The sequence below is a fragment of the Miscanthus floridulus genome, chromosome 14, assembly GCF_019320115.1.
Source record: "Miscanthus floridulus cultivar M001 chromosome 14, ASM1932011v1, whole genome shotgun sequence".
Taxonomy (NCBI): domain Eukaryota; kingdom Viridiplantae; phylum Streptophyta; class Magnoliopsida; order Poales; family Poaceae; genus Miscanthus; species Miscanthus floridulus.
In genome coordinates this window covers 32,433,731-32,458,082 of record NC_089593.1, presented here as the reverse complement: position 1 = coordinate 32,458,082, position 24,352 = coordinate 32,433,731, and the positions used below count along the sequence as shown (strand labels likewise).

General features: G+C 43.6%; 2 protein-coding genes and 1 pseudogene across 3 annotated transcripts; 1 reads left to right on the top strand and 2 right to left on the bottom strand.

Moving 5' to 3' along the window:
• Positions 1 to 12,251: 12,251 nt before the first annotated feature.
• On the bottom strand, positions 12,252 to 16,188 carry LOC136505398 (glutathione S-transferase-like). 2 transcript variants are annotated; one of them, XM_066500549.1, is made up of 9 exons: positions 16,037 to 16,188; positions 15,391 to 15,435; positions 15,138 to 15,223; positions 14,954 to 15,025; positions 14,673 to 14,726; positions 14,532 to 14,607; positions 12,995 to 13,056; positions 12,661 to 12,720; positions 12,252 to 12,551 (listed from the first exon to the last, which is right to left on the bottom strand). In XM_066500549.1, exons 1-9 carry the CDS (start codon positions 16,116 to 16,118, stop codon positions 12,450 to 12,452), a joined length of 639 nt encoding a protein of 212 aa, XP_066356646.1. In that variant the 5' UTR covers positions 16,119 to 16,188; the 3' UTR covers positions 12,252 to 12,449. The 2 variants fall into 2 exon arrangements, with proteins under 2 accessions (XP_066356646.1, XP_066356647.1); XM_066500550.1 differs by having other exon boundaries at positions 12,687 to 12,720.
• A 2,349-nt stretch (positions 16,189 to 18,537) lies between these two features.
• Positions 18,538 to 20,647, top strand: LOC136505399 (F-box/FBD/LRR-repeat protein At5g53840-like; annotated as a pseudogene).
• A 588-nt stretch (positions 20,648 to 21,235) lies between these two features.
• On the bottom strand, positions 21,236 to 23,779 carry LOC136505001 (glutathione S-transferase-like). Its single transcript, XM_066500056.1, has 9 exons — positions 23,586 to 23,779; positions 23,083 to 23,124; positions 22,856 to 22,941; positions 22,703 to 22,774; positions 22,367 to 22,420; positions 22,195 to 22,270; positions 21,899 to 21,960; positions 21,631 to 21,690; positions 21,236 to 21,523 (listed from the first exon to the last, which is right to left on the bottom strand). Exons 1-9 carry the CDS (start codon positions 23,665 to 23,667, stop codon positions 21,416 to 21,418), a joined length of 642 nt encoding a protein of 213 aa, XP_066356153.1. The 5' UTR covers positions 23,668 to 23,779; the 3' UTR covers positions 21,236 to 21,415.
• Between the last annotated feature and the right edge of the window lie 573 nt (positions 23,780 to 24,352).

Below are 24,352 nucleotides of genomic sequence, written 5' to 3'. Positions count from 1 at the left end.
GTTGCATTATCTAATCTGCTCAATCATGGATGGAACATGTCAGTTTCTAACAATTATGTTTGGATCATAGTTGGATTATCATGATCTCTATTCAGTCTCTGTGAGAGTTTTCATCACTAGTACAGAAAAGGTTTATAACAACGGCTCAATTTTTTTTTTGTAGGGATCGCTGGTGATAGAGCCGCCCCCTACAGTAGGCGTGCTCGGGACCCATGAGATCAGTCACTCCTACAAATGGCACAGTGGGGGCGACTGGCGATACAAGCCGCCCCTATAAATAGGTTGATTTGTAGGGGTGACTCACTCACCAGCCGCCCCTACTATTCAATTTGTAGGGACGGCTATGATCAGCCGTCTCTACTGTTGCGATTTTTAGGGGCGGCTCAATCACTAGCCGCTCATACAAATGCTCCACGTATAAATGGTTGCTGCCCTCTTCTTCCTCCTCGGGTCACTCACTCTTACACGAAAAAAGGCTTGGGAGGCCTTGGGCACCTCCCAAAAATTGCTCTACTAAAGAGGAGGTTTTGGTCTCGAATCCTTTGGTGGTTGTAGAAGATAAGAAAATGTTATTCCAAACTTTTTTTTGAAGTTTTAATGGTTGGTTAGTGACTAATTAGAGTTTTGTTTTTCTCTCTCTTCTATAATGCTTGAGCTACTTATAAAGCAAATTAGACCAAAGTTTTGAAGGTACTTAGGGAAATAAGATCATACCCTTATTTAGTTGATGTTTCTTGATTTTAGTGAATAATTTATTTTATGGATGTTTCATGTACATCTAGATATAGATCTAGGGTTTTGTTTTTTATTAATTTTATTTTTATAAATTTATGTTTGATGAAATTGGACTAGAGTTTGCATGAAAGATAGTGGGTAAAATATTAATTGTTGCTAATTATTGTCTTTGAAATTGTTTATTGTAATCAACAAATATATATTTTTAATTATTTATGGATAAATACGCCATTAATTAATTATCCTCTACCATGGTGTGTTCGATATGCTTCATGTAATTATATTTGATTCCTTTATATATATACATATATATATATATATATATATATGAATAAGTAGTCCTTTAATGTATTTTCTTTGGTTGTTGTTGTAAAAGATGGAGTACATGAACTCTTGGATGTATGGTTCGTTAAGGTTCAAGGCAGGTTTCCGTGAAAAGGTGGATAAATTTATTGAAGCCGCAGAGAAGCATGCAGCGACATTGACAGAAAATAAGGATACAATTATTTATCCCTGTAAAGATTGCAAGAACCTTATCGCATGGATAGATGTGACTATCATCAGATCACATTGGATTATGTAAGGATTTGTTAAGGACTACATAACGTGGATTCATCATGGTGAAATGGTTGTTGTTAACGACGACGATGAGGAGGAAGACGACGCTGAAACCCTAGAATCCCTGTACCAATATTTAGCATAGCTTGATGCACGAATGGATCCCGAGTATGGCAATGAACAAGGTGGTGATGCTAGTGGTATGGATGGTAACGACAAAGGTGGCGCCAATAATGATGATGGAGCACGTCTCGGGGATGAAGATGATTATGATGATTTGGAGGAAATGATTCGGATCATTGGACAAAAGATTTTACTAAAGAGCCCAAAAGATCTAGAAAATTTAGAAAGGGTGAAAAGCATCGAAGGAGTCTGTGTATAGTGTTGAAAAGGGTTGTCTAACACACTGGACAGTGCTATGTTTTGTGCTTGAGCTACTCATCCTGAAGACTAAGTACGGCTGGTCAGACTGTAGTTTCAATGATCTATTGCGTCTCCTATCATGGTTGCTGCCATAGCCAAACTCAGTTTCCGCCAACACATACCAAGCGAAGAAGGTTATAAGTCCATTGATAATGAGGGTTGAAAAAAATCCATGTATGCCCCAACTACTATATCTTTTTCGTGGCAACACATTCAAGTCACTAGATAAATGTCTCAGGTGTGGGGCCAGTTGATACAAGAACAATGACCTTTACGATGGGGATGAAGCCTCCATGAGGAACAAGAGAAATAAGGGTGGGAAAAGGTGGTACAAGATTCTCAAGTCCTAGAGGACACTCCATTAGGCAACGATGCAAAGCAGAGAAGAATTCCTACCTTGGTAATGTGGTACCTGCCAGTGGTCGACCGCTTGAGGCGTATGTTCCTAAAACCTAAGGAAGCCGAACTCATGACATGGTGGGATGATGAGCGCAAGGTGGTTGATGATGTGATTGCACACCCAGGCGATGGTAATCAGTGGCAATGCTTCGATGACAAGCACAAAGAATTCAACGCTGACCCAAGAAATATATGATTTGGCTTGAGCACCAATGGAATGAATCCCTTCAATGAGAGGACTAGCAACCACAGCACATGGGCTGTGATCTTGACCATGTATAATATCCCAACGTGGCTATGTCAGAAGAGAAAGTACCTTTGATGCAAGAAATGGAGAGCTATGGAGGCATGGGGAGCCTATGTACTGCGTTTCGAAAGGAGCCATGATCATATGTAGAGCCATGATCTTTGTTACTACCAATGATTACCCCACGTTGTTTGCTTTGTCTAGACAGATCAAAGGGAAGACATGATGCTTAGTCTGCTTGAAGGGTACTACATGGGTGTACCTGGATGCATCCAAGAAGATAGTTTACCTAAGGTACCGACGTTTCTTAAAGACAAATCACACATACCGTAGCAAGATGTACTTCAGATATTATGACAACACCCCGGAGAATGAGCCCCCTCTAAAGAGACATCAAAATGAGCAACACACGTTCGAAATGGTGAAAACATACGTGTCATCCTTGGAAAGAAGAATCCAGATGAGACAAAGAAAGATAGAAGCACACCTCGTGTCGCCGACGTACCTTTCAAGAAATAATCGATCTTTTTTCAGTATCTGCCTTATTGGCCAGACTTGGAGGTCCCCATGCCATTAATGCTATGCACGTGCAGAAGAATATCTTTGAGAGTCTCATTGCTACCTTGATGGACACAGGCAAGACAAAGGATGGTCTGAAATCACAGAAAGATATGGTGCAGCAAAATATGAAGGCAGAACTTCACCCGATACCTGAAGGTAATGGAAAATACACTCTGCCCATGGCTAGCTTCAACCTGACCCAGAAGAGAGGAGGGAGATATGCACTTTCCTTAGGAGATCAAAGTTTCAACTAGGTTTTCATCGAATGTGAAGAGGCTAGTGTCGATGAAGGACTTGTCAATAGAAAACTGCAAGGCTCACGATTGTCATGTGATGCTGACAGTGTTCTTACCCATTGCAATCAGAGCTATAAAGCCAGAGTTCTTGAAAATAGCCATCACCCGCATGTGCTATTTCTTTTCGAAGATCTCACAGAAGATGATTGGCAAGAAAGAGCTGAGTGACCTACATGATTTTATGGTGGAGACCCAAAACCAACTAGAGATGTGTTTACCTCTCGCTTTTTTTATATAATGTCACATCTCATGATTCACATGGTTCATCAGATAGAGGCCCTAGGCCCTTGCTACTTGCATGAAATGTGGTCCTACGAGCAGTTCATGTCGGTTCTAAGCCGATACGTGCATAATCGAGCATACCTAGAGGGCTCCATGATATAGGGTTACAGTACTGAAGAAGTCATCGAGTGTTGTCAAGAGTACCTAAAAGCACAGAGAGGGATTAGTAAACCTTCTTCTTGTCACAAGGGTAGGATGGCTGGGAAGGGCACCAATGGGAGAAAAGTGTTCATCGACCATGGTTACAAAGAAATAAGTCGGGCGCATTACAGTGTCGTGCAGAGTATAGAACTGATGTAACCATACATTGATGAACACTTGGCTATCATTAGTGAGGAAAGAAATGGCCGTACAGACGAGTGGGTGATGAAACAACACAACTAACAATTAACTACATGGTTGAAAGACCAAAACATATCGATTAGAGAAACCGTGGATGATATTACCATCAGTAGGTTGGCGGCGGAGCCATCGAGACAACTGACATCTTAGAAAGGTTACAAGATCAATGGGTACACGTACTATACCCACGCACAGGATAGTACATGTGTGAACCAAAACAACGGTGTTCGAATAGAAGCTCTCGATGGAGTGGAGCGAAAGATCCAATTCTTTGGCATCATTGAACATATATGGAAACTTGGCTATGGATATGTCCACTGTTTTTTTATATGCTCACTGTTTTTATATATGTTCACTATGTTTATAGATGCTCACTATTTTAATATATGCTCACTATGTTTACATATGCTCACTGTTTTTACATATGCTCACTGTTTTTACATATGCTCACTGTTTTTATAGACGCTCACTATTTTTTATAGATGCTCACGGTTTTTACATATGCTCACTATCTTTAGATATGCTCACTGTCTTTAGATATGCTCACTATTTTTATATATGCTCACTGTTTTTATATATGCTCACTGTTTTTATATATGCTCACTATTTTTACTTATGCTCACTATTTTTATAGATGCTCACTGTGTTCATAGATGCTCACTGTTTTTACATATGCTCACTATGTTTACATATGCTCCCAGTTTTTACATATGCTCACTGTTTTTATATATGCTCACCGTGTTTATAGATGATCACTGTGTTCATAGATGCTCACTAAGTTATGACATACTAAACCCCAACTTGTTTTATTGTAGTGGCAAGAAGAGAAAGAAATGAGAGCTGACCCACACAAAGATGACAACCTCTAGGAGCTCATCGGCGACCTTTGCGCCTTCATATTGGACCAGATTATACACGTAAGAGGCACTTATCATGACCAAAAATCCGAGTTAGGAAGGCATCATCAGTGCTAACACCTTCGTGAGATGGAAAGGCTTGATAACAATGTGTATGGAATGTGACATTGGTCTTACCTTGTATAACGGTTTGGACTTGTGAATTATGTCTATGTAACGATGAATTATATATGTTCTTGTGAAATTTACTTGTAATGTTAGTTTATATAATATTCTTGTGTCTGTGGATATAATATTTGAATTATATATGCATATATGTATATATGTTCTGGTCAGATTTGAATTTTGAATTTTAAAAAAAATTGTGAAAAAATGTACTATAGGGGCGGTTTTAGATTGAACCGCCTCTACAAATGTAAATTATAGGGGTGGCTGGTGTTATAGCCGCCCCTACAAATCATTTTTGTAGAGGTGGTTGGTGTTACCAGCCGCCCCTATAAATCGATTTGTAGGGACGGTTTAGGAACCGCCCCTACAAACCCTTGATTTGTAAAGACGGTGTGGTAGAGGCAGCTGACAAAACCGCCTCTATAAACCATTGCCAGCCGCCCTTACAAACCCTTAGTGTAGTAGTGCATATTAGTTTCATATGCATTTAATAGTCTACCACATAAATGTTTTTTAATGACATGACAAAGCTCTTAAAAAGAAGAGTTTTTTTTTATTGGTAGCATTACAATTTTGAAAGTTTTGACAAATACCATTACTGTCCACCAATTTTGTATCTTACAACTACAATTCTTTGATTCCATGAAACATGCCATGGTCTACGCTTGGGAAGTACTTAGGCCCCCACCTGCAGACGTATATAGAGTCATCGTATTTTTGTACGGACAAAGCTGCCCTTCCATCTTCCTCTCTCTATATGTCACTAACGTGTGGACCCCACTCCTTCCTGCTTCATGGCTCCCTCTCCTAAATCCATCTCCCATTGGCCTGACCGTCGCTGCCTAGATCCGAGACGTGGCCACAGCAGCCGATGGCTTGTGGGGGCGCTTCCTCCTGCTCCGCTAGAGTGCGAGTCCAGGAGGTCCTCACCATCCCACGCCGCCTCGTGAGAGTTCGAGTTCTGGAAGCTGGGCAGGAACTTGTTCTTGGAGCTGCTCACTGCCGACGAGCCCTTCTTTGACGGCGGCATGTTCCCGCTCCACACCCACCAGGCGCCGGCTAACCTGGACGACGATGGTACTCTTGCCCCTCAGCACAAGGTGGCCCGACGCAGTACTCGCGTGCTTGCCGGGCGGCAGCGAGGCGGCCCGCTCGCACGTGCTCGCCGGCCATGGCGTGGCCGATAGCTCGTCTGGTGTGGTGGAGCAACAGTGTGCATGCGCCAGCCCAACGACGGTTTGACTGGCCCGACATGGCAGCCATGGAGGGTGGCCGAGGTTGGTGAGGGCACGGAGGGTGGCAGCCATAGAGAAGGACGATGTGTCGCTGGGGAGGAAGAAAAAGACGCATGAAGACGAGGGCAACATCGACCATACACAAACACTTGGTGGCCATGTACGCCTACAGGTGGGCCTAAGTCCTTCCCAAGCGTACACCGTGGCATATTTCAAGGAATCAAATCGTAACACTAAGATTTAAAATAGACGAATAGTAATGGTATTTGTCAGGTTCATCTCTTTTGGCTTAATTACAAACTCTATATAAGTCATGAAATTAAATGTCTATCAAGTAATAGGATGAAACTATGCATTGAGGTAGATGTTTTATTCTTATTTCATTTCATTTTATATGATACCATTGTTTTAAAAACAACGCTATAAAACTCTCCAACCTCGGATCCCTAGATTGATACGATGGATTATTGTAGTTCAGCTGTTAAATTCAAGTTCTACTCTTAACTTTGGTGCCAGTCCTTGTCGTTGGACGTTTCCTGTGTGCGCTTGGCCACTAGCAATGCATTAGGCGCGAAACTTTGGATTTTGCTCTTGCCGATGTCCTCACAGGAATCGGTGGAAGGGGTAGTAGGATTGGAATCGGTGGAAAGGGTAGATGGGATATGGGGGAGGCGGCGGATCTCTAGTGGAGGCGCTGTTTAGTTCGACTGATGGAGAAACGAAACTACATGTGTGACGGTGGTGACGGACTAGTAGGTTGGAAGTAGATTATATTATTATTAAAATCTAATAATGCCTGATTATAATAATCTAAACTATAATCTAGCATGTTTGGATCATAATTGGATTATTTTATCTTATTTATTGTAACCCAACTATGATCAAAAGGCCTTAGTGTCTATAATCTCCAATTAGTAGGTTCAAGGTGGATTACATAATTATTATAATATAAGGCTTGGATTATAATAATCTAACCTATAATCTAGCTTTGCTTGATCACAATTAGATTATTTTAACTAATTATTATTATTATTATCATCATCAACATCATCGTCATCATCTAATTGTGATTAAAACATACTCTAAGTTATAGGAAGGACAAAGACATGCCTAGGCCCTGTTTGAAACACGGAAATTTTTTTCTCTATATTCCTACATTTTTTTGGTGAAATTAAACTAATTTATGTGAAATTAAACTAATTTCTGTCAAATTTTTGTATGAATCATACGAAATTCCTGCGTTCCGAATAGCCCTTGCGATGGAACTCAAAACCTCGAGGGCAAGGCATCTGAAAATTAATGATTTTTTCTTCGGTTAACCATAGACATCAATTTCTTAATCAGACGATTGTGTTTGGAGTAATTTCTTTTCTTTATCAAATGCGCGTGGAAAAACCATCTTGACAATAGTCTGTCTAAATATAATGATGTTTTATCGACATTTTTTTGTTAGACTCAGTTTGTTATCAGCTTTTCCTTCCCCATGTTCAACCTTCTTTTATGATCATCTTAGATAATACGATAATGATACAATTAAGACGTCCGGATGGACGGACGCCTCTCTTCGCTGACTCCCACACGTGTCGCTCGCCCAATGACCCTATCCGCTCGTCCCGTCCGCGCACTCCGACACTCACTGCGCCTTTTCCTCACTGCATTGTCGTGCCTATCTGCCCACCCTACTCCGCCTCGCCGCCTCCAGTCCTCCACAGCGCCACACCCCATCCCCTGTGGCCTCCTCTACGCTACCTCCTCCTCGCCGCATTACCCATCGGGCCCAGTCTGCCTCGCCCGCCTCCACCGTGCTACCTCCTCGCCGCGGCCAGCCCGCTCGCCACGACCGTCTCCACCGAGCCTCCACGATGGATGCTCCAGCAAGCAAGCGAGTGGCACAAGATTTTTGTGACACCGCGCCCGTCGACGAGTTGCCCGTGCCGCTGCCGCACAACGAGCTCCATGCGCCGCCGTCGACCTCCGCGCCGGCGTGCCTCCATTCGTCTAGGCAAAGCCTATGTTGCTAGAGTATGTTTCCATTGTTTCATGTTTCATTTGGATGTTGTAAGTGTTTCATCTTGATGTTGCATAAGTAGATCAGAATATTGTACATGTTCCCGTGGCTATACATATATGTTTCATAGTGTATGTTCCAAAAGTTTCATCTTGTTTTCCAGACATATGTTTGCAAGTATTTCATCTGGATGTTGCATATGTTTTCACACATATGTTGCAATTGTTTTATTTGGATGTTGCGTATATTTACAAATGGTTTCAAGTGTTTTCAGATGTTTTTTGCAATTCTTTCATACGCATGTTTCGAGTGTTTCAGCTGTTTCGTACGTAGATGTTTCAATAGTAGATCTAGTGTTGCAGCTAATGTTTTAGATGTATGTTTCATGTGTTTTATCTATCTTTATACGTATGTTGCAAGTGTTGCATTCAGATGTTTCAAAAGTAGATCCAGTGTTGCATCTCTGTCCTCGTTTTTCTGTTGCCTGACCTTCGCCACCCGCTGTGTAGCTGCTGGCCGTGTGCATGCGCGTGAGAAGCGGAGGGGGCACGAGCGGGGACTCCCCACGCGCAGTCGGGTGGCGTGGGCCCTAGATAGGTGGGTGCGGGATGCATGTGCGCGGGGGAGACGGAGTGCAGCACGGGCGTCCGGACGCAGACATCCAGGCACTGGCACTGCCGTAGATAATATGGAAAGATAGCTCTAGACTTTTGTATCCTCTGATGCATACAGCCCCATTTAGTATCATTTTGCCAAGGCTGTCCATGCACCTTGTTCTTAGAAAAGATGCAATCTCGTATTCTTGTTCTAGCATCCGACCGCTACTTGTTTAAATCTTTCATGTGATGTAGTACGAAAGTCGATACATTGTATTTGCGTCATCCCCACAATGTCACTGGAATAAGAAATTGCTCCAGGATTGACACTTAAGCCTCCACCACTAGGACAGGACATGCCACATGGAGGTGGTTATGTGATCTGAAGTCTTGACCAAGTTCAAGGGACTATCTTATTCACTGCTAAAAATTGTCATAGGCACTGAATTAAGATATGCCGTGTCCCTTTCGGATTAAATGGCTTTTGTGACGTTATTTTTACTGCCCAGTGGTTCAGTAGATAACTTTTAATGTGGTGTATGATGTATCCTCATTTTTGTACTTTGTTAGTGTTATTGAACTAGTCTTGTTATACTTTTGAGGTAATTGTCCAGCAAATCAGATAACTTCTTGGAAGTTCAATGCTTGAAGTTTTCTACTGAACTAATTCTGTATTTTTTATGCGGTAAACAGAGAACTTTTCCCAGTGTCCAATGCCTTTTCCTCTTGTTTTGGAGTAGTTTGGAAATTTCGGAGGTGAAGTCAGCCTAAACAAGTGGCTGTCAAATCAGATTGGGTACGATGTCGCGATAAGAAATGGCCTACCTGTGACAGGAACGGACGTGGTCCATGACTGACAAAATGGATAGCCATATGGTCCATGACAAATTGCACGTTTGTCATCGGACTCTGCTTGGGCTCTTCATTATAACAAGGTTGCGGTTGTGTGTGATCGTTGAGGTATAATTTGGCACGAGTTTTTTTTTTCTAGATAATGAAAAAGTCCGATTTCAGACTTCTTCAAAAAACAAACATAATACCAAAGTTCTTACCAATGTTGCAAATAGCCAGATATAGCTTCTGCTATATCTAGATTTAGCAGCTTGGCAGGGGTAACGACAGGAGAGTTGCCATTTAACACCCAGTGATTGTGACCGCTAGTAGCAGTGATTAGAGCACTAAACACGCTAAACGACTTGCTAAGTAGTTCCTAGACGATTGGTGGACCGAAATGAAAGCGAGCTTCTTCAGTTTTTCATGACGCAGTGGTCCAAAATGTCAACGGCGGCCCAAAATGTCACCCTAACCCTAGCCATTCCCTAATCCCCACTCACCCTGTTGACCTGCTCTCTGAAAAGAGCTACAACGGTGACATTGGTGTCCCCTTAGGAAGACGGAGAACTATAGCTATCGGCAGTTCAAAGCCCTAAGTTTGGTTTTGCTAATCGAATGACAACTAGCAAGTGGACTAATGCTTTCAATTTAGTTGTGATTGAGTTAGGGTCCACACCAAGCTAGTGGGCATGGCTTGAAGATGGTTGAGAGGTGATCAATCCACATGGAGCAAGCTCACACTTGGAGAGGAGAAGAGGAGGTGAAAACAAGTCCAAATGCAAATCTATATGCTAGTTTTTTTTTTTATTTTGCCGGCCGAGACACAATAGAGTGTGTGGTGGAGTTTAGGATAGATAACCGTACTATTAAGAGAGGAACTCTAAAGAAAAACTGTTATCTAAGAGCTCCTAGGCGTGACATAACTTTGCCTCCGGCAGACAAAACATGTTTACTCTTAAGAATTCGCTGGACAGATCAAACATGTTTTCATTTTGCCTCTAACAGGGCGCCCCAAACATGTCTCTGTGCGAATCTTCTTGCACATTCCAGCATCCTTTTTATGACATCCGATAAATACTTCAAAATTGTACTTGGGCCAAATTTGAGTGACTAACAACTCCTGCTAGCGTTGCATGTTTCCTATGTACAATATTAGATAAATTTGGATATTGAAGTTTCAGAGCTTCACGGCAACCATTTATCCTCCTAAAATCTTATTTGTGTTCAAACATTAAGTTGGAACTTCCCAGACTAGGGAATTGGTCCTTTACCCTCATGAAACCCATCCAAAAGTGTGATACACGAACACTTTTCTGGACTCAAAATTTTTGTTCTAAGGTATTGGTTTCTCAACAAGTTCTGACACATTCCTTCTTCATTACAAAGCTTGAAAATACATTTACTCAATAAGCACTTGATTTGTAGAACCAAATTTTGTATACTTAAGCCCTCTTTTTCTTTGGTTCAGATAAAATGTACCACTTAGCTAGCCTAAATTTATTTTACTGATTGTTTTGCTAGAAAAATCTCAATATATAATAGTCCATCTTTTTAAGAACTTTTAGAATTTCAAAGAAATTAAAGACAACATCAACATGGTAACGTCGACAATGCTGAATTTATCAACACGTCTACCACCGTAGATTTTTACCCCTCCATCCACATGATTTCCTCTCAATTCTATCCTTAATCATTTTCTGTTATGGTGGCTGCCGGGGCTGCTAAGATTGCGAGGCGGAGAGAGGGGCCGGCCGGGGGCCTTGTCCACGGCCGAGCAGGAGGGAAGGTTTTTCTTCTTAATTCTTGCTTATGTCTATCCGAGATTATTGCAGCCATTAAATAGGTATCTTGGCTAGTCTTGCGCATGCATGACCATCCCCTTTGCCCAGTCCTCCCCCGCACATCCCCTTTGCCCAATCCTCCACCGTGCCCTCTAACGCATGCCTGGTCTTCTCCTCCTAAATTTAGGCCATGCGCGGTCTTCTCTTAGCTAGTCTCACATGGTGAGGGCGCTCCACCGCATGCCATCACACACCTCTAACATTTTCCAACCATTATTGTTCAATTTTCTAAAAATCTTGGGAATCCCCAAATAACGAAAGGGGCATGAACCCATTTTACAACCAAAGAGTTGTGAGTATTGTTCCTCACACACCTTTCCTTGTCCAAACCAAAGAGCTCGCTTTTGTGAAAGCTATTTTAAGACTTGATAATAATTGTTTGAAGGCATAAAGTAATAGTTTCATGTTTTTTGCATGCTCAATATCGTCGTCCATAAAAATAACAATTCCATCTGCATGTTGTAGAATGCTCAGACAATTTTCAACCCAATGTAGGATTAGCCCCTTTTTTATTGAACCTTCCTCCTTTGGTTCTACACAAGATGATAGCCAAAATGTCCACCACAATATTGAATAAGATTGGTGGAAGAGAATCACCCTACCTAAGACCTTTCCTAGTTTGGAAGTAAGACACTATTTGCTCATTCAATTTAATATTGCTTCCTTGGACAAATGCTTTCACCAGATGACACCACAAAGGATCAAACACCCTTAGTCTCTTAATGTTAGTTGTAAAAAAATCCCAATTAACCTTATCATAAGCTTTCTCAAAATTAATCTTGAAAATGATTCCATTTTGTTTTTTTTTTTGGTTGTGTAGCTCATGTATATTCTCATGCAAAATCACTGTACTTTCCATAATATTCAGAATGAGAAGCACTCAGAGTTCATATATACAAAGTATGGGCATCGTTAGGGAAAGAGCAAAGTGTCAATCATTTACTCTTGAGCCATGACAGAAGGGTAAGCTAGATTATAACCCAGAGTACTGCAGGATGGAGGAAGCGGTGGCTCCCTATCCAAATTATTACAAAAGTACATTCAAATTATTGAGACAATCTTGATTTTTATGATGAAGGTGCGTCTGGCTGATTTTTAGGAAGCGCAGCTTCGAATGCGGGAATTTGCATGTATGCTTCATGGAGCCTCTCCAAGATAGGGTACTTCGACTGCAAGAAAACAAGAACTTATTGAAGCTAGTTTCTGAATAAGTAGGGTGGCCGTGGTCCACACTATCCATTTTGTTTTACATGGAATAGCATATGAAACATTAGGTACCATATCGATTTGGAAGCGATTTATACCAGCATGTATCTGTGGTTCAAGAAACACATCTCCCTGTCCATGCATGAACACAAAATATGCAAACATCAGATTAGTTCAGATCACTTACTAGAGCAAACACAAATTATGCCAAATTGTTTTACAGTGCATTAATTCCTACTAAAATTCAAGTAAGATGACACTTTCTCAAAGTTGGATGTCAAAAGACTAAACTGAATGAGAATTTTGTTGAAATGTAATTTGGAGAAAAAAAATATGCGACCATTTCTAAGTGATTGATCAAAGCAAAACAATGTGTATTATTAAAAGGATGGGTAGCAAAGCAAACCAATTGGACATCATCTCCAGTAGCATATTTACTCTCACATCCTTCCAAGAGCTTTTCGATTGCTGACAAAAATAATTGAATCAAAATTACCATTGTAAGTAATATTGGAAGAATGAACCTGACACAAAGTACATTTTTGCTTATTTGGGATTAAAGGTGCATTATAGCACTACTACACAAACGATTAACCGCGACACCCCCCCGATGGCCTCCGAGGCGGGCGTCCATTTTAGCCCGCCACGGTTAATCCCGCGATTTACCGAGGCGGGCATTTTTTATTTACCGTGACAGGCTCTTTTGTCCGTCACAGTAAATTAATTTACCGTGGCGGGCGTCTTAAGATGCCCGCCACGAAAAATACCCTATTAACCGTGGCGGGCGTCTTAAGAAGCCCGCCACGGTAAATCGATTTACCGTGGCGGGCATTTTATAAAGCCCGCTTTAAAAAATAAGGCCCAAACTCTCAGCCCAGAAGAAGCCCATCTCAGCTTTTCTACTGGGCTCGTATATAAGTGACACTTCACTTGTGAACCCTAGCCTCACTCCACATCCCCAGCCGCCTCACTCCACATCCCCAGCCGCCTCCCTCTCTCATCCCCGACTCATGCGACCGCACGCCTCCTCCTCTCTTCCCTCCGCCGTGCGCCACCCCGCGACGGCGGCTCCCGGGTGCTCGCGCGGCGGTGGCCCTCCGAGCTCGCACGCGGTGGCGTCCCTCGGAGCTCAGACGCTCCCTCCTTCTCTTCCTCTCTCCCTCCCTCGTCAGCGGGGGAGGCCCCCACGGCGCGGATCCACGACGGGGGAAACGCAAGGAGGCGGTCATGGCGTGGTTTCACGGCTGCGCAAGAAGGTGGTGCCAGCCCGGATCCACGGTGGTTTCCGGCGCAAGGTGGCGGCGGCTTCTCTCCTTCGAGGTTCGTAGACAGAGGTCTAGATCCGGAGGTCGAGGAGGTCCAGATCCCCGGCCGTCTCCCTCTTCCTCTCTTCAATCTCCCTCACTCGTCCCTCTCTCCTCTTTGCAGATCGGGCCACGGCGGGTCCAGATCCGGCGGCGTCGCTCCTCCTGGTGGCGGATCCAGGGGTGGATCGACCGGATCCGGTGGTGGATCGTCCGGCAGGGGCGACGACGGCGCTGCAGCCCTGGATGGGCTCGACGAGCCTGTGGATGGGCTCGGCGGGCCCGTCCAGGGTTTTTTCTCTTTTTTTTGTTTTTTCGGAATGATTTACCGTGGCGGACATTCTTAGTTGCCCGCCGTGGTAAAACGATTAACCGCGGCGGGCAAAGGTGCCCGCCGCGGCAAGGCCACGATTTACCGTGACCTTCTCGCCGCGGCGGACGCCTTTGCCCGCCGCGGAAAAGCAAAAATGACCGCCGCGCAAAAGCATTCTGTAGTAGTGTAGTGCTCAATGTTCAACAGGTAGCTTAATTTCCAACACAGCTGCATTGCTAGATTTGAAAACACAACTTGAGTATCTATGTATTGGAAAAAGAAGAGACAGCTTTACTTTGCAAACATTAAGTTGCAGGAAATCACACCTCTGAATCCCTTGTCAATATAAGTTTGAACAATATGAAGGCCCTCATCTGGGCTCATCCTACCCTCGTGCAGACCCTGTAAATAGATCTTGTACATGTGCAAAATCTCATCAGCTGTAGCTAGGTACTGGTAATACCCACAATAACAGCATAGCCTTGAAGAGGTTGAATGCTTGAACAAACAATGTTTGCAATCTGTACCAAGAAAGTGAAAGACTCATTTGAAAGGTGATGCCAAATGATGATAAGAGTGTTGACCTCTTCAATTGACAACATCATCAATATAGCAAGTATATGTGATACCATACTGAAAAGGTAAATGTGAGATACTACAAATATAGTTCCCCACATACAAATTGTTGGTCAGATTTTTATTTTACTTCTGTGCACAAGATACAACGAGACTTTGATCTGGACATGACCTGAAGATTAAGAGCTTTCCTCTTCAGATCTTTAGGCAGGAGATGATGTTCAGGATATTTATCTTCCAAATACTGCTCAATACGATAGGTTGTTAGTGACTAACAAATGCATTTATTGGCATGACAAAAGAACATATACATAATTGCACAATGAAAATCTGCTGAAGCAGCATTTGTAACTCACCAATGAGATAGCGAGAGAATCGGAAACGACTATGTCCCCATCTACTAATGCTGGAATATATTTGATTGGGTTGATTTTTTCATAATCTATGAAAGGGAAGACATAGTGATGGAATTTCCATTAAACCACGAACTTTCCACAGAAAGTAACATCAAAGTTTCTAGAACACACATTTGTGTCCCCGTTGGTTGTAAACGCAAGAATGAGATGTCAACTACAATGCACGAATTGTGTCAAGGTGTGTTGCAGTTACCTGGATCTGTCCTAGGGTTTACGGACTTGTACTCGTAATCCACACCTTCATCATTAAAAAAGCCACGAAGTTAGCTTTCAGATTTTAGAATAATATAAATCATTTATTTAATATGTCATAGATTGAATTTGTTAGTTCTGGAACGAGCTTTGCACAAATTAACATAGCATCAGGTTCGTTATAAAAAGTCAAGCACCACTGACAAGATAAATGTGTTGCATAGAGCCATCCTTGTTCTGTCAATAGACAAGTAGTGCTCAAGTACTTGAAAATAAAATATTCTTGGGGTTATCGAACAACTAACTAGTCAGTTTTACAGTTACTAGTACTATACCAGAATACAGAATTGCTAAAATCGGTAGTCATTCCTAATCCCTATTCCCTAACTGAAAAAAAAAACTTCAGAATTTGTCAAAAAAAAAAACCCGAGTCAGGATCTGATTCTAGCGAAACTTGAGGTATATCTTAGGCTGAAAAAAGAGGATAAACGCTCGAGGTCATAGCATCAAAAAGCCGGCTCCCTTGTTTTTGCCGTATGCTTTGCTGAATTATTCTGTAAGATCAAGCTCTATTATGCCGAACAACTAACCAAAAGAGCAATCTAACCAGTTCCATAGTCTGGATTTTCGAGAAGTATTCGAGTCACCTTTGAGGTTGAGTGCGATGCGAACACGGTGGGAGCAGGAGCTGATCCAGGCGTTGTACAGGATGGGCTTCGCGGTCGCCATGGCCGTCGTCTCCTCCTCAGTCAGCAACTACCAGGTGCAGGTGAAGCCAAGGTAATGTAGACTCTTGAGTAGCAGGTGAGCGCCCCCCCCCCCCCCCCCCCCCCCCCAGGTCTCCAGCCTGCTCCTAATCACTTGAGCAGAGTAGCCTTATTTTTTACTATTTAATCCTTTTTTTCGAAGAAAATTTACATTTGGCCTTCTGGGAGACTTAAACTCATTTTTGAACCCGGGGTCGACGCCATAAGTCCTGGCGCCGAGGTAACACGTCTCGGCGCCACAGATCTTGGCGCCGAAGTGCCTGGCCGAGATCCTAGATGGCGCTGACGTGGCCGGTACCTCAGTACCTCGGCGCCAAGATCTGTGGCGCCAAGCATGGACGTCTGCAGGACGATGGGACGTGACGAGTACGGCCGCTGATGTACATTGCCTTGCTGCTATGCTGTGCACAGGCTCGCTGCTGTGATGTGCAATGGCTCACGGTAGTACTAGCTATTGTACGCCACTGTAGACACAACTTTGCATTTGCAAGCGAGGGCTTGCCAAATCTATCTATATTTAATTACTTTCCCTCTTTGTATTTGCAAAAGGGATAACTTTTTTCTCCTTTCATTTGGTTTCACGCTCACGTGTTCTATAGCCCTCGCTTGCTGCTTCTTGCGTGAACCATAGTTGATGTCATTTGTCTTCCATGGCTCAGCCTCCCAATCCCAAGAGAAGGTCTCTACCTCTCCCTGATTGGAGATCTGGCCTGCCAGAGGATCTCCTCGAGTCCATCGGGCAGCGTCTCGCGTCAGGCCACGACGCGGCGTCCTTCCAATCCGCTTGCTCCCCATGGCGCGCCGCCGTCCCGTTCGCGACCTTCGGGCTGCTCCTGCTGCTCCCGTTCGACCACGACTCGGACCGCGTCGGCTTCTACTGCGTCCTAGAGAAGAAGGTCTTGTCCAAGACGCTGCATGACGTGCGCGGCAAGGTGGCATGTGGCTCCTCATGTGGGTGGCTGGCGCTCATGGACGAGGCAACATCTATGATGCTGCTGAATCCATTTGCCGGTGCCCGTGCACCCCCGCGTTGAGCTCCCGCCAGTAGACGAACACGTCGCGGCGGCGACCTCATCGGAACACGTGTCTAGGGTCCACGGGCGGTGGGTCCTCCATCCCACCAACGGCTACGGGGACGCGAATGCCGTAGGTAGAGCCATCAAGCTAGAAGACACGAGGGACGTGTTCTTCCATGAGATCGTGTTCTCGGCACCGCCTGACGCCGCCGACCACGAGTGCGTGGCCATGTCCATGCTTGGGTGCTCCATGGAGGTCGCATTCTACCGGGTTGGAGTCGACATGGAGGTCGCATTCTACCAGGTTGGAGTCGACAGCGCATGGACGCTGCTCGACACCAAACTGGAGTTCTCCGTAGGGTCCATCGTCCACTGTCAAGACAAGTTCTTGGCGATCGACTGCACTAGAGAAATCTCCGTTTGCAGCAGCAACGCCGGCGGCGCTACTCCAATCGCGACACTACTGCCATCGCTGTCGTCACCTGCGGGGCTCTACCACCGCAGCTACCTGGAATCAAACGGTGAGCTGCACATTGTGGGTGCCATGGTGAGCACGTTCCACGACACACAGAACTTCACCTACAGCAGTGCGATCTACAAGTGCAACCTCCACGACCGTACGCCGGAGTAGTCCAGGGTGAGGGACATCGGTGATCAGACACTGTTCGTGTCTAAACATTTCAATGAAAGCTTCAGTGGAACAAGTGTATCCAAGTACAAGGAGAACAAAATCTATATGTCTGAGCCATTGTATGGGGATCCATACGACTTGGTCCATCGACTGGAGATCGTTGATATTGGTACCGGCGCATCCGAAGTGAAGCCCGTCCAGGAAAAGATGCAGGGTTCCGAGGCTGTAGGTTAGATTCGACCCAATCTCTGGAAGTTTTAGAGTTTGTGATCCTGCGACGCCGCGCACTCCGTGACTGTGTTAAATTCATAAACTTTGCCTTTTGGATTAAATGTCAATTTAACGTTGGTATTTAATTTAACAGTATTGTTATCTTATCGTACGATCCGTGTGTTTTTAGTATAAATTGTTAGTTATCCCGTAGCAACGCAAGGACACGCTACCTAGTCTAATAAAAACGTATTGTCCACATGCAGGTTTTTGGGTGTCTTATCTGCACAAACAGAGAGCAACCTGATGATACTGGTGTTGTTAATCGAAAGAAGATTTTTCCCTATGCTGCTTTATGTAGTAATTGTTTTTTTATAGGAGGACCTCTAATTGTTGGAAGCAGCAGGTGCAGCTCTAATCATTCCGCAGTGGTGCTGCATTTGAAAATCGAAATTGGTTGTGAAGTCAAAAGCCCATGGGCCGGGAACGGGAGGCCTCTGGAATCTGGATGCTGCACGCACGCTCGCACCCAAACCCTACGGAGCTTCAGCCAGCCGTGGTGTTTTCCCTTTCCGCGCCCCCAATCAACTCACCGGCCGGCGGCCATGGAGACTCTGGCGGCGGCTCGCCGTGCCAAGAGAAGGAAGCTGGAGGCAGCCGAGAGCCCGGAACAGGAGAGCGAAGCAAACATCTTGCCGCTACTAGCGACGAGTGCGCCTGATTCCAGTCCTCCTGCAACCTTGGGAGACGAACCCGGAGCCGGCGTAGAGGAAGAAGATGGGGTCGACCGAATCAGCCGCCTCCCGGACGCCATTCTCGGTGAGGTCATCTCTCTCCTCCCCACCAAGGATGCCGCCCGCACCCAAATCCTCGCCACCCGGTGGCGCCATCTCTGGCGCTCCGCCCCTCTCAACCTCGACGGCGGTGACCTCCTCGTCACCATCAATGTCGTCTCCCGCATCGTCTCTGCCCACCGTGGCCCCGGCCGCCGCTTTCGCTTCCCCGCACAACACCTACAGGACCACCCCGCCACTGTGGATGCTTGGCTCCGATCCCCCGCCCTCGACAGCCTCCAGGAGATTGACTGCTTTGCGACGGATGGGTTGAAACTGCCACCTCCGCCGGCATCTACCTTCCGGTTCTCGTCGCCACTTTCAGCCATTGCCACCTCTCTGACGACATCACCCAGTCGCTTCAGTTCCCCCGGCTCAAGAAGCTCGCACTTCAACGGGTCATCATTTCGGAGGATTCCCTGCATAGCATCATTGCTGCTTCTCCCGTCCTCGAGGGCTTGCTGCTTCGCAGAATCTTTGGCTGCCGCTGTGTCAGGATCAACTCAGCTAGCCTTACAAGCATTGGGGTGAGTGCTGTGTATGACGGAACAATGACCATCTTAGAAGAATTCATTGTCGAGGATGCCCCTTGCCTTAAAAGGATTCTGTATCATCGATCACCACGAACGGGCACGGGACTACGAGTATCAGTTATTTCAGCACCTAATCTGGAGACCTTGGGTTGCCTGAGTTATGCTGATGGGGGCTCTTCCAGGCTCGCTTTGGGCTCAACGATTATTGAGGTACCTCTTGGTTTTCTACCTCTTGCCTACAGGTTCTGAGTTGCTTTTCTGTGTGCAGAAAAAACTTGAAAATATCGAATTTTATAAATGTGCCGACGCATGTTTCGTGCAGCCATGCCGCATAAAGGAATTCTGGATCATTAACTCGACAATGCCGGCATGTACTATCAAGATTTTAGCAGTCTATATTTCTAATCTTAGCCTGGATGTGATTATTAACTTAATGAGATGCTTCCCATGCTTGGAGAAGTTGTATATCCAGGTATACATACTAAACTAGTAAATTCATTGTGTTCATATATTCTTTGGATCTGGTTTACTATTGTGTCAATTCTTCTTGAATTGGTTGTGTTTGTATACTGTTTTTTTCCTTTTAAGTCATGCCAGGATGGAGACAAGAATTTATGGCGCCGTAAACATTGTAATCTTATCAAAGGCCTTGACATCCATCTCAAGACAGTTGTGTTGAATAAGTATTATCGAGGCATAAAGTCACAAGTTAACTTTGCAACATTCTTTGTACTGAACGCAAAGATGCTGGAGTCAATCAGCCTGTTCGCTTGTTGGTTTCAGCCAGCCCAAACCAGCCAGCCAACAGTGTTTTCCTCTCACAACAAACCAGCACCAGCCAGCCCAAACCAGCCCAGAATCCAACCAGCGAACAGGCCGAATGACATTTCAATGTGAAAGGTACACTGTGACTGCTAGATTTCTTGCAGAGCAGCTCCAGCTGGAGAAAAGGGCTTCAAGATGCGCTCGGTTTTATTTTACTAAAAGGTGTCGCCATGAGTTTTTGCATATCAATCATGCCCATGATTTGTCTATAAGCGATCCCTTCGAATGTGTTGAAGCAGGGGGTGGTGCATGCCTATCCTTTGATTAGTTACTGCCTGACTCTGTACTCCTGTTTGTTGTTAAAGTTGATGAGGTCTATTCTTTTTTCTAGTGTTGAAATAGGGGGTTGCTAAATGAACTGTGTGTATTGTAAGATTTGTGTAATTGTGGCAGTCTGACAGAGCCACAGTTTGACTTACTAATCTATAATCCACTAAATCTTCATGCAGAAGTTATTGGCAATGTTTGAGTTTGCTGGTTGCATGTAATATTGTTATAGTCTTGGTTAATAAAGTAGAGCTAGTGTCGAAATATCACTTTGTTTAAAATGTTCTTTTATTTGACCTTCTTTATTAATTGTGCTCAGTAGTGCAACAGGCCACTCAATTACCAATTTGGTCTTAAATTTAGCTTATGGCATAAACTAGAGCCCAAAATTTCGTTTGGTTGTTTGTTGGGCTCGTCGATGAATCACGGCTCAGCCTATTGGACTAAGGTGCATTTTAACGCGATGGCGCAAGCTCAAAGCCTGAGCCGGTGGGGCGGCTTAGCGCGAGCTAAAACGATGGATTGAAAGGCCAGGCTGAAGGGACGAATCCACCAAAGCATATTTGGAGCTTCAAATATTTTGAGCGAGTTTAAGAATTTTCTAGTACAGCACGATTCCAAAATATCTCTAGTTCCTTTTTGTAACACGCCTCCACACTAGGTGGACGAAGCAACAACTTCATTTACTTCAAACGTCCTAATTATTTTGAATCTCTACAGGCATAATTATTTTGAATCTGTACAGGCATCTTTCTGAACATGGCTGCAGATTTTTTTTTTCAAGAGTGTGTCCTTATAACACGTATTTCATTAAGCAGAAAATTTTTTTTGACTAGTTACAATATCCCCAAGTAATCCATAGATTACCGTGGAATGATGGTGACCCAAGTAAATTATTTTGAATCTATACAGGCATCTATCTGAACATGGCTGCAGATTTCATTTCAGTATGGGGACGCAGGCGCATCTGGCTGTTTTTCAGGAGCCGCTACTTGAAATGCTGGGATCTCCATATAGACTTTGTAGAACCTCTCCAAAAGAGGGTAGTTTGACTGCACAAAGCAACCGCTTCTATGCATTAGTTTTCTGGCTTCTGAGCATTGCTCAGGAGAAATGATTTTACATCTAGATAGAGGTGATGTCAGGTTTCATATCGTACCATATCAATTCGGAAGCGTGTCACGCCTGCATGGATCTGGGGCGCAAGAAACACATCTGCCTGTTCAAGAGCACAAAACACACAGCAGCAGATATTTGGTAACATCCAATGTGAAACAATGCAATAATTGAAGTACCAAGGTTCATATTAAATTGATCATCAAGTAAATAAATTCAGGAAGTACTCTAGAGCAAATGGACAGAACCAGTGCAACAGGAACCTTTTAGGCACAAGGAAGATGATTACAGGACTAGTCTAAAGCACTAACCAGTTGGACTTCGTCTCCAGTAGCATATTTACTGTCACAACCTTCCAGAAGTTTTTCAATTGCTGAGCAAATCCAGGGGAAAAGTCATAGTGCGTACACACAAAATATATGCAACAAAAAGTAAGGACAAGAGAGTATGAAAGAAACTGACAAAGGCCAAGTTTATTAGGTGTTACAAGGAAATGCCATCTGTAATGGTACACCATATTTCTACCCAATTTTCAGAGGTGTACTCAAGGAAGAGCGATATGCAATGACCAAAAAACAATTCAATTACAGAGTGCAACAAATCACACCTTTAAATCCCTTGTCGGTGTAATTCCGAACAATCTGAAGGCTCTCATCTGAGTCTAACTTGCCATCAAGCAGACCCTGCCATGGGAATAGCATAAACCATAGATCATTACATCAATACTGATAAAGGAAACACAATATTTCATTAACAGTCATTGGTTGTAATGAACCCACAATTACTGCATAACATTGAAGAGGTTGAATGCTCGAACACACTATATTTGCAATCTGCAGAGAAGTAAGAAACATCCATCATCCATATGGCATTGGTGATTTACAATGTTAGGTGTGTACACTTGAGATGATCCTGGGACCCCGTTGGTCCTTTTGTTCCTTTATTTGTTATTTAAAAGTGAGTATTACTTGCAAAATACAGGCTCTCAAAAAAAAGTTGCAAAATAAAGCATGGATATCTTATTAAATACTTGAATACCCTGTAGTCTTGTAATTTCAAAAACCTTAAGAAAACCTTAGTTTTCATACCATAAAACCTATCGAGTATTTGGGTACCTGCAGATTTATAGCTTTCTTTTTGAGATCTTGAGGCAGAAGAGGGTGTTGAGGATATTTGTCTTCAAGATACTAAACAGAAAGCAAGAAGTTTGTCAATAATACTGAAGTGGCAATTTAAAGATCAAGAAATTAAAGAAGAATATAGCTCACCAATATGATTGCCAGGGAGTCACAAACAACAAAATCTCCATCAACCAATGCTGGGACATACTTGATTGGATTGATCTTTTCATAATCTACAATGGGGTCACAATTATCGGAACAAGTATAGTTAATGTTAACAACTTAATAGTTACATTTCTTTCCCTCCATGTATCACACCTTTCAGACATAAAGTTGATGTATGTATGTAATACAAGATTATTTGTATTGCTAACCTAGATCGGTCCGTGTCACAGCCCTGTACTCATAATCCACACCTTCATCACAGAGAAATTGGAACAATTAGTTCACAGAAAAAGTAATGATTAAATGACAAGCAATAGAACAAGATGCTTTAATCTTGCGTGCTTCAACTTGCAGTCAAACTTGAGTAGTCTACCGTCGGAGCATTTACAGAACTTTATTACTAAGTTGGATTCACACATACTTCTTTTCTGTCCATCGATTAATTAGAACATTACCATATATGATATATATAATGCATTTCTCACGAGCTACATAGTCAAAAGACAGGTGAAGATCTGCACAATCAACTTGTTTTTATCTCATGTAACTAGCCACCGATTTCCCCAAAAATCTATCGAACTGATTAATAGATCAAGAAAAGGACACATTGTCCCGAACTCCCCATCTCCCGGTAACGAGACTCCTGTTTTGGGCAAGATTCGCGCGTCGTCTGTGGAGCAGGAAACCAGAGCCAGCGGTTTGATCCAGTTACCTTTGAGGTTGAGGGCGATCCGGACTCGGAAGGAGCAGGAGCTGATCCACGCGCTGTACAGGATGGGCTTCGACGCCGCCATGACCGCAACGCCTCCTTCTGAGACACGGCAGCAGTGGCAGCTGATTATTGCTGAGTGAGTGAGGCCAACAGTGGACGAAGGATGCTTGCCTTGGAGTTATCAAAGGAGGCAAGCCGTGATGGGAGAAAGGACAAGAACGGGCGGCTGACAAAGGAGGCCAGCCGGCCGGCAATGCGATGCGCGAGAGCCGAGATGTTACCCATACCCATAGCAACGATGTTTGTCTCTCTTTTTTCTCAATCTTCCATGTCAACAAATATTCTTATTAGCCACACTATTCAGTCTCCGTGAAACAGTTTGATGGCACATGTGCAACATTGAGTTGCGATTATTGAAACATCAAGTAGAAGTCATAAATCACTGTAAAAAGGATGAATTATCATCAAAATATTGGCCGATTCTGAATATATGAGAAATTGTTTTTTAGATGGAGGAAATAAATGCACATATACTAATCGAAATCACAAGCCTCGCTAGGAAATGATTTTTTACTATGAAAAAAAACAAAGAGGTGGAATTATTTCACCTGAGTGTAAAAACCAAATTTTCAATTTTCATTTTTTAATCTATATTAAATAATCAAAGTCAGCAGAACTTTCCAATTTTTTCAGAACCCCCCCCCCCCCCAATATGAAACATTTTTTATCTTTGTAATCAAATTCAATCATCTCAGCATTATTATTTC